The 14,612-nt window shown below is 40.7% G+C and overlaps 1 protein-coding gene across 8 annotated transcripts in view; it reads right to left on the reverse strand.

The window, feature by feature from the left end:
- IDE (insulin degrading enzyme) overlaps nt 1-14,612 on the reverse strand; it is a 128,460-nt gene that overhangs the window by 81,594 nt on the left and 32,254 nt on the right. For all 8 annotated transcript variants that reach the window (XM_019035088.4, XM_019035087.4, XM_055352492.2 and 5 more), the window contains 3 exons: nt 6,084-6,268; nt 3,331-3,538; nt 486-655 (listed from right to left, as the gene is read on the reverse strand). In XM_019035088.4, the coding sequence (XP_018890633.3) occupies nt 486-655; nt 3,331-3,538; nt 6,084-6,268 (563 nt within the window). The remainder of the gene's footprint in view (nt 1-485; nt 656-3,330; nt 3,539-6,083; nt 6,269-14,612) is intronic.

A 14,612-nucleotide genomic window follows, 5' to 3' on the forward strand; every position in this document is an offset into this window, starting at 1 on the left:
ATCTCCCTCTAGGAGATTGTACCACTTTAAGAGCTGGGATCTTGTGTGTCTTCTACAGTGTCCTATCTTCCACAGAGCTAACCCCATAGCAGACGCTATGCATCTGGATTAGCAGAAGTGGAGGCAATGAGGACAAGTGGATTCAACAATACTATAGTGAGCCTTTACAAAAAAAAGTACTTTGGAAGGTAGGCTTTGGAATAAAAGAATCTATTATCTTCTCCATATGGAATGCTGGTTAATATCTATTCACAACTCTAACTGCTCTGCTCCTTAAACGTTTAGAACCCTATTTGAACAGGATATAAGTAGAAATGTGGAATTTTGAAATCTATCCTGAATTGTAAAAATATGCCATGAACTGTATATGCCATGGGTTATATACACAAATATATACATAAATATATTTTATATATACATAAAATATAATACTATGCAGTGGCCATGGGTTTAAATGAGGTCAAGGAAAGCAGCTGTTGACAAACCTGTCCCAAATTTACTGAAGGGGTGTTTAGGATTCCCTGTAGCTTTTTCCAATTGAAAGAGTCTCCAGGCATCATTCATCACATTCTTCTCATGTTCTGAATCAACTGCATTCACCTCTCTGTCTTTGCAACTTTCATCGAACAAGGGGCACAGAAAAAACTGTGCAAACCTAAGGGTACGAAACATAATTAAATCTTGAAAGATGTCATTTTAAAACAATAGCCTTTTAGAAAGATTTTTGGAACTTATTAGATAGGAAATGTAAATTTTGCAGAATCAGAAACAAAACTACCATTGCTACTAAGAAAAAAGGAATATAAAATAAGTGCTATGTAACAGAAGAAAAATCTAATATTGAACAGAGGTAAATGCAGAGGAGTTGATCTACCCCAGAGATGATAAATAGTAAAAATTTTAAAAATTAACACCAAAAAAGGCAAAAGGCAGATTATGGACAACAGCAGTCTATTTAAGATTTTTAATTTGGTACGTCTATAAAAACTTTGTTACATGTGGCTAATGCTCCAAAAAAAAAAAAAAGAGAAAGAAAGAAAAAGGCAGGTCATAGTTTTTAGGCCAATCTTAAATTTACAGTTTTAGGTGCAATTTCACTAAGACTCAGGCACCTTAGGACAAACAAGTGACCTACTTTTAACAGGCTCAATTTGAATATTTCTTTCTTCTTACGTAGAAAAACAAAGTTGAATTAGTAGGAAAAAACATAATGCAGTAAAAAACCTGAGGTATGACATAGTTTGACTAAGCCATGATTATGGGCTTTTATGAAATCATAAGCGAAAAAGTCCATAAAATTTTAATAAGCAGTGATTCAATAAATAACATGGTATGTAACTTTAACATAAGTAACCAACATGCCTTTCTTGAGGCTATTCCTTAATAATAATACCAAACTTTAAGATACCTACAGCTAACAAATTAACTCTTCTATATCAGGTTGAATTTAACTCATGATTCCTGTAGTAATTCTTAAGAAACTTTACATCCCATTTTATAGAATAAGACTTGATTCAGATGAAGCTAAGAGCAGAGGCTCTGAATAGGACTACTTTATTCAGTGGGCCTAAGGAACTCTTGGGTCTATAAACATCTCAGTTACTACGCCTCACAGTCCAGCTGTCACAGAAGCCATTATCATTACTTGGTATTTACTTTAAGTGCATAAGTAAATATGATACTATGCTAAGTACTTTACATATACCACAAGGGGAAACTCTATCTATCTGGAGTCTATAATCAAAGATGTATGAAAACAGATGATTTCTGGCCACATAACATCTTTTACCCACCTCAATACTTCCAGGCTGGGAAAAATGTCTAATAGCTACACACCAAAGCTGGATAGGCCCAGATAAAGGGTCATGTTATGACACAGTATAATAAAGTTTTTTAAATGATCCTCTTATACAAGTGGATTTTTAGTTTGAGCCAAGTAACAGACATCCCCCATCATACAGAGATCTATTATATGAACATCTGCTGCAGCATTTGTAAAGCAAGAGATGAAATTCAGTGTATGATCCCAGGGAACTAATTAATGGAAGTCTTCTGGGAATACATATCAGCGATGATTACACCTCAAAGCTGCTGCCTAAAGACTGAAACATAAAATAGAATAAGTAGGAAACAGACTACTTTGGCCCAGCACATCTCATAAACCCATAACCTTGCCTTGATAATGTTTTTTCAAGAATATAACAACTATTATTAAAAGTAAGCAAATAAAGCCGACAGTGACTAAAACTGCCAAATTTCATTATAGATCCAAAAAGTTGCTGAATTACACCTTGGCATCACAGAAAACTATAAATATTCACCAAGGATAAACAAATAACTACTGCCTACCATAATGCTTTGGACTACCAGAGTGTAGTCCATTATTTGAGTCAAATAATGAATCAAATCACTGATGCAACAAAAAAATTAGAAATTGTTAGCTGTATAAAAAATTGACCAAAAAAAAAAAAAAAAAAAAAAGCTGACCAAGGCTGGGCGCAGTGGCTCATGCCTGCAATCCCAGCACTCTGGGAGGCCGAGGTGGGTGGATCAACTGAAGTCAGGAGTTCGAGACCAGCCTGACCAACATGGTGAAACCCCATCTCTACTAAAAATACAAAATTAGCCAGGCGTGGTGGCACATGCCTGTAATCCCAATTACTCGGGAGGCTGAGGCAGAAGAATTGCTTGAACCCGGGAGGCGAAGGTTGCAGTGAGCCAAGACTGCACCATTGCACTCCAGCCTGGGAAACAAGTGCGAAACTCCGTCTGAAAAAAAAAAAAAAAAAAATTGACCAAGAAATTAAATCAGCCTAATGGAGCTCGCTCCAGAAAACACTCAAAATATCCCCACGGTTGACCAAGAAATTAAATCGGCCTAATGGAGCTTGCTCCAGAAAACACTTTCAAAATATCCCCACGGTTGAAACAGCAGGTCAAAACGTTCTGTATCTACTAAGCATCCTTGAGAAGCAAGGAAATGAATGAGGAGAGAATATTTAAGGTTTAGCATTCTGGAACAGAAGTATGTCTGAAAAGAGATCAATGACATTATCACAGGTTAGTCCTCATCACATGCTTTATATGTAACACCAGTTAGAATGGAAAGGGCTGCTGAAAATTCTGTACCTCAATAAAATATTTTGTAGGCCTGAAGGCTCATTTAAAATATGACATCACTCATTTTTTCTTTTTCAGAAAACACAGGGAAAAACACTGGTTAAAATACCTTTTGTTAAATTATGAAGCCATCTCTGTGGAAATAATAATAATTATTACTAATGTGATAAGTACACAAAGTTGGATAATTCATAGGGTATTCTGCATTACCTGTCTAGGGCACCTTCTAGGTGTTCATGAGAAACATCAAAATAGTAATTGGTATGCTCTCCACTAGTAAAGGCATTTGAACTTCCTGCATGCTCACTGAGAAACTGGCTGTATTCATTTTCTTTAGGGTATTTCTTTGTTCCCAAAAAAAGCATATGTTCACAAAAATGACTTAAGCCAGCAATATTTGGAGGATCCGACAATGAACCTGAAAGAGAAAACACGTATATAATAAATCATTGTCCTATGCTGAAAGTTAGTAAGTACAGGTGATTTGTAGTTCTTGTTAGCATGACAACTCCAGCTATATAATCAGAGAAAGTTAAGCACAAGCTACCTAAAAGGGTATTATTTAGAAAGAAAATCAGTAGTCAGAAGACTGGTTTCTAGTGCCTGCTCTTGACGCTAATTAGTTGGTAACCTCGGGCAGGTTACTTAGTGTCTCTGAACATTAGTTTCCCCACATGCTGGAGAGGAAGAAAGAGCTGGATTCACAGTTTTAAGAGGTAAAATTTTCTTTTTATTTATTTATTTATTTTTGAGACGGAGATCTTGGCTCACTGCAAGCTCCACCTCCTGGGTTCACGCCATTCTCCTGCCTCAGCCTCCCGAGTAGCTGGGACTACAGGCGCCCACCACCGTGCCCAGCTAATTTTTTGTATTTTTAGTAGAGGCGGGGTTTCACCGTGTTAGCCAGGATGGTCTCGATCTCCTGACCTCGTGATCCGCCAGCCTCGGCCTCCCAAAGTGCTGGGATTACAGGCTTGAGCCACCACACCCAGCAAGAGCTAGAATTTTCTTGTCATGATTTCATTGCAGGAGACTATACAGCACAGTGTTAACAGCATGCGTTTGGGGGTTACCAGCTCTACTGGCTGTGAAACGGTAAGCACAATACTGTACCTATCTTGACTCAATCACTTCAATATATACCCATCTTAGAGGGCTGTGTGAGTACAAATGAGATGACATATGCAAATCACCCTGGTAGTCTAAAGCATTATGGTAGGCAGTAGTTATTTGTTCAATATTACCTTATTTCTTCAGTTCTAAAATGACACTGAGTTAAAAGCTTTTCAAAGAGGACAAAAAGAAACACTGTCCCACTAACTGTACACATACATAAAAAGCAACTCGGCCGGGCACAGTGGCCCACACCCGTAATCCCAGCACTTTGGGAGGATGAGATGGGTAGATCATCTGAGGTCGGGAGTTTGAGATCAGCCTGGCCTACATGGCAAAACCTCATCTCTAATAAAAATACAAAAATTAGCTGGGCGTGGTGGCGGGCGCCTATAATCCCAGCTACTAGGGAGGCTGAGGTAAGAAAATTGCTTGAACCTTGAAGGTGGGGGCTGCAGTGAGCGGAAATTGCGCCACTGCACTCCAGCCTGGGCAACAGAGTGAGACTCTTGTCTCAGAGAAAAAAAAAAAAAAAAAGAAGAAGCAACCTGATTAAAGCAACATTAAATGTGTAAGAAATGTGCCCATGGCAGGGCATGGTGGCTCTCGCCTGTAATCCCAACACTTTGGGAGGCTGAGGCGGGTGGATCAACTGAGGTCAGGAGTTCGAGACCAGCCTGGCCAACGTGGTGAACCCCCATCTCTACTAAAAATACCCAAATTAACTGGGCATGGTGGCGGACGCCTGTAATCCCAGCTACTCAGGAGGGTGAGGCAGGAAAATTGCTTGAACCTGGGAGGTGGAGGCTGCAGTCAGCCGAGAGCACACCACTGCACTCCAGCCCGGGCGACAACAGTGAAACTCCGTCTCAAAAAAAAAAAAAAAAGAAATGTGCACACAAGGCTGGGAGCAGTGGCTCACGCCTGTAATCCCCGCACTTTGGGAGGCCGAGGCGGGCAGATCACCTGAGGTCAGGAATTCAAGACCAGCCTGACCAACATGGAGAAACCCCATCTCTACTAAAAATACAAAATTAGGCGGGTGTGGTGGCACGCGCCTGTAATCCCAGCTACTTGGGAGGCTGAGGTAGGAGAATTGCTTGAACCCAGGAGGTGGAGGTTGCGGTGAGCCAAGATCACACCATTGCACTCCAGCCTGGGCAACAAGAGCAAAACTCCCACTCAGAAAAAAAAAAAAGAAAAAAGAAATGTGCACACAAGAACCTATGAAATATGGTATTAGGCCAGGCACGGTGGCTCACGCCTGTAATCCCAGCACTTTGGGAGGCCGAGGAGGGCAGATCACAAGGTCAAGAGATCGAGACCATCCTGGCCAACATGGTGAAACCCCATCTCTAATAAAAATACAAAAATTAGCTGGGCATGGAGGCCCATGCCTGTAGTCCCAGCTACTCAGGAGGCTGAGGCAGGTGAATTGCTTGAACCCAGGAGGCAGTGGTTGCAGTGAGCCGAGATTGCGCCACTGCACTCCAGCCTGGCGACAGAGTAAACTCTGTCTCAAAAAAAAAAAAAGAAAAAGAAAAAGGAATGTTACATTAAATGTACCAAGGTAAAAAAAAAAATCATAACTGTTACTGTAAAGAATGGCAATGAATTTTTGCTGCTAGGTCACCTTAGGTGGGAACCTAACAAGATGTCCTTAGAAAATGTAAGATTATTTGACTGAAACAACTGCAGTTTACCAATAGCTTTACGAGGGTTCTGGTATAAAATAAGGTACGTGGAACCGGTAACTATTGAGTATTTAAACACGTATGGAAAGTTCTAATAAATGTCAACATTAGGTCAATGAAACAAAACAAAGCTTAATTCACAATTTTCAATTGTACCTATGTGCACATCAAGTGCTGCTGATGACTTATCCGTGGTGGGATCACTGATAAGAAGTACTTTGATACCATTGGCCAGCTCTAGCCCTCGATATTCTCGCTTGTCTTCAGGAGACTTGGTAATGTGATTTCCTATTCTCTTGATGGCTGGATTATTCATTTTGCTGTAAGTCTTTTTTTGGCAACTGAAAGAGATTTTTAATTGTTGATTTGTGACTTTATATTTAAGGACAAACAATAACGTCAAGTAAACCCATATAATACATCATCAGATTTTTTTAAATGCTGGAGGAAACCTTTTATAGCCACTCTACAGGGTGCAGTCATTCCTTTCCTCCCTCTTACCCCTCATTCTTTCTGAGAAATGCTAACAAAATTGTTTTCATGGAGCCATATTTGTATCTGAAAGAGCACATGGATAGGGATTTGAGATAGGGTGGGTTAGACCATGTGTTGGCCTGTATGCAGAACTAGAATAGAGTTTTTTTGCTGGTTTTGTTTTTGTTTTTTTGAGACAGGGTCTCAGTTTGTCACCGAGGCTTGTATGCAGTAGCGTGATTTTGGCTCACTGCAGGCCTCAACCTCCTGGGCTCAAGTGGACCTCATTCTCCTGCCTCAGTCCCCCCAAGCAGCTGGGACCACAGGCACTCAACACCACACCCAGTTAATTTTTCGTATTTTTTGTAGAGATGGGGTTTCAACTTGTTACCCATGCTGGTCTTGAACTCCTGAGCTCAAGCCATCTGTCCACCTCAGCCTCCCAATGTGCTAGGATTACAAGTGTGAGCCACTACGCCCGGCCTAGAATAGAGTTTTATTTCACACTATTTCAGAGGTATCTGCTAGAATAAGTGAGGTGAGATGTTGTGTAAGAATTATTACTGGGTTAGCCCAAACACTGCTCAAACTGATGATATTGAAAGATAGGGTAGATCTGGAACTCGCAGGTCTGATATACACATGCTCAGAACATAGGGAACAACTCTCATAGGGAACAACCCCCAATGAGGAACAATCCTGTAAAGTTCTAATATAAAATAAGAGACCGGTGCTGTCCTATGACGGCAGCAATAACAAGGACATAAAACAAACAAACAAAAAGTTGGAAGGACCCCAAGTATTTCTGTAACCTGCTGAAGAGCTGAATGCCAGAGCAGGAAAAGTCTGGCAATCTTAACAGAGATGTCAGAAAAATTCTCTTACAAAGGGCTTCCTCTGACAGTCTTCTTTCTTCTCTAGAAAGGCTAGATTACAGTGATGGGAAAGGACTATCAGTACACAGAATCGTGTAGGGATGTTGGTTGGAATTAGCGCAGTGAAGGGACTTTCCAGAGTCTGGGGTACGCATGTTTTTTGAGAGTAGGGTAGATGTAACTTTTGTCTATACTGGAGATTGCTTAATAGACCAAAAAAAAAAAAAATTGAAACTGCTACTACTGGCAGGTTAATATACTGCCAGTATATAATTAAGTAAAGCCAAAAACATATCTGAAACTACAGAGGAAAAATAACCCTCTATGAGCACATCTGCTTCTTACCTACAAGACAAAACTAAACAGATCTGACTGTTCCTTAAAGACTGACAGCTAGATTTAAAGGTAAGTAAGAGGGGGAAGAAATAGGCATACAATTATTTTAGATAAGTTTTTTCTGTGTTAAAATCTCTAGAGATTGAGAGAGGAAAAAAAAATCTAGTTTGCTTTCACCATTATATTTTCCGCCCTGAAATCACCTATAACTATTCTTCCAATCTGCATAACAATTGATAAATCAAAGGGGTTTGTTGCTACTAAGACTGTCCCCTAGATCCCCTAGATCTTTTTTTTTTTCTCTCGCCCTCTCTTGCAGTGCTGATAGATCTTCTTTAGAGGAGAGGAGATACGGAATTTTAAAGATCAACATATCACACTAAATGTATAATACTGGTTTTAAAAATCACATAGTACTTTACAACAGATAGTGCTAATGGTCTTCTCCTATTTATAGTAAAAATCATTTCTTGAAAAACAAAGCATAAAATATAATACTAACATATTGGGGCTATGTTAGTAGGTCACTGTTGGAAAATTCAAAAGCAACTTGAAACTGAAAAGCCATTATTAACAATTATTTTCAGCCAGGCACGGTGGCTCCCGCCTGTAATCCCAGCACTTTGGGAGGCTGAGACGGGCGGATCACAAGGTCAGGAGATCAAGATCATCCTGGCCAACATGGTGAAACTCTGTCTCTACTAAAAATACAAAAATTGGATGGGTGTGGTGGCGTGCACCTGTAGTCCCAGCTACTTGGGAGGCTGAGGCAAGAGAATCGCTTCAACCCGGGAGGCAAAGGTTGCAGTGAGCTGAGGTCAAGCCACTGCACTCCAGCCTGGCGACAGAGTGAGATCCCGTCTCAAAGAAAAAAAAAAATTATTTTCTTTCTCATTAGCCATAAGCCACTAAAATTCAATGTCAAAGAACGATGAAAATATCTGAGTGCCAAGTCTAAAAGATGGTGTTTGCAGTAAAATAGTAATAATTCTCAGGGTGACAGGAAATGGTCTATTTTAGACTCTAAAGAGGGGTACAAGGAACCTCAGATAACAGTCCTAGGCCAGGCACAGTGACTCACGCCTGTAATCCTAGCACTTCGGGAGACTGAGGCGGGCAGATCACCTGAGGTCAGGAGTTCGAGACCAGCCTGGTCAATATGGTGAAATCCCATCTTTACTAAAAATACAAGAAATTAGCTGGACATGGTGGCGGGTGCCTGTAATCCCAGCTATTTGGGAGACTGAGGCAGCAGAATTGCTTGAATCCGGGAGGCAGAGGCTGCAGTGAGCCAAGATCATGCCACTGCACTCCAGCCTGGGCGCAACAGAGCGAGACTCCGTCTCAAAAGAAAAAAAAAAAAACCAGTTCTGGTTAAGACATTTGGCAAAGGACAATCTGTTTAGACTGCAGCAAATGCCTTCAGTGTGTACACAGTTTGTTTCAAAAACATTAATTTGAGTTCAATATAAATTAAACTATTTTTAAAAATGAGTCCAACTTAGCAGCGACATAACACTAAATAAGCCACAAGGCAGCCTCCATTAAGACACCCAGCAAGAAGGGCAGCATTAAAACGGCAGTGTTAATAAGAACCTCCCTGTGTACCAAAGAGAATGCCTGAACTTACCCCAGGCAAGAATCTACTCCAGGGAGAAAAGGGGTTGGTCTTCTGGTGATAGTTATACTCAATTTCCTCTGTGGTGCTTGACCTAATGAGTTTGACTTAGGTAACCAAAAATTACAAATGATTAAAATGTAATAATGATGATGATGATGATGGTCTAAAACTTCTGTCCAAACCACAACTGTGTAGAGGGGAGATGAAATATAGCTCACTTTGGAAGTATAAATTAACTTACTATGTGGGAGGTTAAAAACTCTATATAAAGATAACCACCTCAACTATAAGCTACACTCTGTACTTTTTTTCAGGGTTTCAACTTCCCTTATCTGGATTTTAATTTTTTTAGACAAAAAAAATTTAAATTGTAAAACACAGAGTAGGATGTAGGTAGACAGAACAGTTCCAGCCCAGTAAGAACTATTTACAAATGATCAGAATCCATCACAGCCAGATATAACTTGTTTGGACGCTGAAGTTGTGCTGGATTAATATTCCTGATATGGTTGAGAATAAAGAGATAGATTTATTCTACAAGTCACACATAAAAATTAGTCCAACTACTAGTGTACAAAGGATCAAGAAAAGCTAAAAATTTCCAAGGTGGCAATACTCCCTAATCAAATATCATGACTTCTTGAGGAAGTAAAACCCAAAAGAAATAGTAGCAACATTTTCAAACAAAACCTATTCCTGGCAATCCTATTCAATACAAAGTCTGGGTTTACCTATAGCATATCTATAAACACTTCCTACAACGATTTGATTCTCACCTTCTGGAGAAGTGAAGACAATGACTGGGAACTCTTCCTCCTCTGATGATGAATTCATCAACAGCTTGCCTGTCTCTGTATTTATACTCATAAGATCACCTGTCTATCTACTTCAGATCATTAGCATAAAGCCTTCAAGAGTAATTTTATTTATGGCAAATGTTCTCCAATAAGCAAGCATACTGACAATTTAGATGATGAGCTAGTGTTAACTCAAATGCTTTCCCAGACATTTATGTTTTTAACTTGTTAAAGTTAAAATTTTAGGAGCAATAAAATTACTTTCAATTCTAGGGACATTGTCATACACTGGAAACTTCATAAGGGACAGAATTGTCTTTTCAGCACTCTGATAAACTGGAGAGATATTTAGTAATTACAACATATATTTTGTCATTTTGCTCAGAATTTAAAACAATGACTATAATCACAGAAGATAAAAGCTGGAAGAGCCACTAGATGTTATCTAGTCCTTTGCAGTTCATGGACTGGCTACACTGGCTTCTCCTGGGAGCTTGTTAAAAATGCAAAATATCAGAACCCACCAGAGACCTACTGAGCCATAATCTGCATTTTAACAAGATCCCCAGGTGGGCTAGATCCCCTTATCTTACATACAAGGAAACTGAACCTCAAGGAGTTTAATAAATCAGTTGCCCAAGATCATACAACAAAAAGTTATAATCAAACTCAGTCTTAACTCCCAGTCCTGTGTCCAGCCTCCCCTCCACATCCAAACAAACACTTAAGGAAGTCTATTAAGGTCCAGGCATCACACTATGCAAATGGTTACAAAAATGAGCACACCAGAGCCCTTGTTTTGAAGGAACCTAGACTAGTGATGAAGTCAGATATAAAAACAGGTCATTATCTTTTTTTTCTACTTTTTGAGACAAGGTTTCACTCTGTCACCCAGGCACAATCTTGGTTCACTATAGCCTCAACATCCCGGGCTCAGGTGAGCCTGAGCCTCCCCAGTAGCTGGGACTATAGGCACTCACCACCGTACCCAGCTAATTTTTTGTTTTGTTTTATAGACAGGGTTTCGCCATGCTGGCCAGACTGGTCTCGAACTCCTGGTTTCAAGCAATCCACCCGCCTTGGCCTCCCAAAGTTCTGGGACTACAGGCATGAGCCACCGTGCCTAGTCTCTAGGTAATTTTTTTGTAGAGATGGGGTTTTGCCATGTTGTCCGGGCTGGTCTTTCAAACTCCTGGGCACAAGAGACTGCCGCCTTGGCCTCCCAAAGTGCTGGGATTACAGGCCCAGCCCAGGTCATTAAGTGTGGTGACAAAACTGTCCCCGGGGCACTATGGGAGTAACCCTGTCTAGGAGGGGGAGTAGAAGCACACCAAATAAAAGGCAAGGGGACAATCAATCAAAGTAGAAGGGAATTCATGAGCGAAGCCTGACAGTGAGGAAAAAGCATGAGGAATATAGTGGAAAAACAAGAAGCGTGGTGCTAATGAACTACAACAGGAACTCCAGGTCAAGATCATAGACTAAGACACGTAAAGGCCTAAATTTCAGGTTTGCAAAAACAAATCCCCAAATATAAGGTCATTTCCAAATTCCACACCAAGAGTAAATTTTACTCTGCAAAGAATCTTTTATTCAGGTGACCTTTCAGTCTTTCTCATCTCTCTTTAAAGTGTTTCATGATCAATATAGTAGCAGATTGGGAAATTTTACTTTGCTTTTTGCTTCCTACTCACCTCCATTGGTCTCTCACAAATTTAAAGTCAGACCTGATTTAGAAATAATGACCTATAAACCTGAATAGGTGAGTGATCACGTTAATAGTGAATTACAAACCAAAACCTCCCTTCTGTGGAATCCATCCACCCACTCCCAAAACCATAGGTGGAAGTCAAAGCCTATAGCACTCATGCATATGGAGGAGGAGCCCAGAGAGAAAAGGCATGGAATCAAAACCACACCACATAACATTCCCAGTTCCTTGCAGAAGGTAGAGGTAAATAAGCAGAGGGTGACAAGATAGTGGTGGTATGAGCCCAAGGATGCCTCAACATATTAATGCTTAAGACCATATACCCCAAGTACTATTAATAACACATTAACTAAAAAATAACATGTCCCTCTGCCCGGCCAGCCGCCCCGTCCGGGAGGGAGGTGGGGGGTCAGCCCACCGCCCAGCCAGCCGCCCCGTCCGGGAGGGAGGTAGGGGGGTCAGCCCCCCGCCCGGCCAGCCGCCCCGTCCGGGAGGTGAGGGGCACCTCTGCCCGGCCGCCCCTACTGGGAGGTGAGGAGCCCCTCTGCCCGGCCACCACCCCGTCTGGGAGGTGTACCCAACAGCTCATTGAGAACGGGCCATGATGACAATGGCGGTTTTGTGGAATAGAAAGGGGAGAAAGGTGGGGAAAAGATTGAGAAATCAGATGGTTGCCATGTCTGTGTAGAAAGAGGCAGACATGGGAGACTTTTCATTATGTTCTGTACTAAGAAAAATTCTTCTGCCTTGGGATCCTGTTGATCTGTGACCTCACCCCCAACCCTGTGCTCTCTGAAACATGTGCTGTATCCACTCAGGGTTGAATGGATTAAGGGCGGTGCAAGATGTGCTTTGTTAAACAGATGCTTGAAGGCAGCATGCTCGTTAAGAGTCATCACCACTCCCTAATCTCAAGTACCCAGGGACACAAACACTGCGGAAGGCCGCAGGGTCCTCTGCCTAGGAAAACCAGAGAACTTTGTTCACTTGTTTATCTGCTGACCTTCCCTCCACTGTTGTCCTGTGACCCTGCCAAGTCCCCCTCTGCGAGAAACAGCCAAGAATGATCAATAAAAAATAAAAAATTAAAAAAAAAAAAAAAAAACATGTCTTAGGGAACCACCTACCCAAAGCTCTTCAGTTATAGGAACAGGTACACCTAACTTCATACACCAGCTAGATCATAAAGTTGGGTACAAAATAAAATCCTGTCAGTTAAATCTTATTCACCCGATGTTTTGCCTTTGTGCCAGGCAGAATATCAGCTATCGTAACTCTGTGTCCTGGCCCTCTGGAAAGGAGTTTATGATCAACAAATAAACCCTTAAATGAAGTAGGGTGGTTGCAATTTAAAGAAATTCTAAAGCAGTATCATTCTAGAGAGAAGTGCTTTTGCAAATGTTGTTTAGTTTGATGCATGCCTATCAATGGTTGTTCATTCCAAAAGTGACAAGCTTAACACAGAACACTTTATAGAAACATTATAAAGTTTAAGCAAGTGAATAAAACCTCTGTTTTAGACCTTGTGCCACAGAGGTAACTATAGAAAGTTTCTTGTAGTTTGGGTACCAAGGGTGTTTCACAAGTATCCTTCTTCCACATGGAGTTTTCAGGGCTGTTAGGAAATGTAAGATATAGGCCGGGTGCCGTGGCTCACGCCTGTAATCCCAACACTTTGGGAGGCCGAGGTGGGCGGATCACCTGAGGTCAAGAGTTTGAGACCAGCCTGGCCAACATGGTGAAACCCTGTCTCTACCGAAAATACAAAAATTAGCCAAGCATGATGGCGCATGCCTGTAATCCCAGCTACTTGGGAGGCTGAGGCAGGAGAATCACTTGAACCCAGGAAGCGGAGGTTGCAGTGAGCCAAGATTGCGCCACTGCACTCCAGCCTGGGTGACAGAGCGAGACATCATCTCAAAAAAAAAAAAAAAAAAGATAGAATACCATTGTACAAATCTAATCCTAACAATCACTCTCATTTTTTTAAAGTGTCATAGGCTTTATAAACTGTTCATTTAATCTTTCCATTCTCCTTAAGTGGTGGGTCGTAACCCAGTCATCTTCAACTCCAAATGAGAAACAAAAGCTCAGTCAGTGCTTGCATACTAAAGTATAACCAAAAAGAAAAAAAAAAAAAAAAGATAAGTGGTTAAGTGACTTGCCCAAGGGCAAGCTGATTGTGGTAAAGCTGGAACTACAGAGAAAGAGGAAGCCTGGGAAGGGGAGGGACAGAGGTGGTGCTGAAGGAAATCATACACTGGTTTATTCTCCAGCTCCTGTTTATCACCCTCACAGTCCTTCCCTAACCCCATTCTTCTTCCCTTACAATCCCAAATAACAAAAGCCAGTAAACAAAAATTAAACTAGGTCAAAATAAATGCTCCAAGGAAAGTTTTCAGTTTTTTACTCCTTCTTCTGCATATAAAACACAGGTAGTAGGGGGAGTCTGCAATGCTTCTAATCTACCAAAGGAGTCCCTTAGCTAAGAACCATAATACATGGCAGGATTAAATGTATAACAGGTTTAAAGCGAGAGAGTATATGTACAGAACTGACTCATGCATGAAAGGAAACATAAAAACAAGTACTACAGTAGACATGAATGGGTTTAAGTATACTATTTTTTAAAAGTATACATTAAACCATATAATCAGAAAAAAGAAAAGAAAATCATAATCATCTTGGTAGCTGCAGAAAAGTACTTAAATTCAACAACCATTCACGTATTTTTTTTAAGTCAGCAAACTGGAATTAAATTTCTCCATTTTAAAAAGAATATCACAGAAACTATGGTAATTATCATACTCAATGGTATACTCAATAGTTTACATTACAATTAATGTAAACAATCTCCCGCCCTCCCCAACC

The sequence above is a fragment of the Gorilla gorilla genome, chromosome 8, assembly GCF_029281585.2.
Source record: "Gorilla gorilla gorilla isolate KB3781 chromosome 8, NHGRI_mGorGor1-v2.1_pri, whole genome shotgun sequence".
Taxonomy (NCBI): domain Eukaryota; kingdom Metazoa; phylum Chordata; class Mammalia; order Primates; family Hominidae; genus Gorilla; species Gorilla gorilla.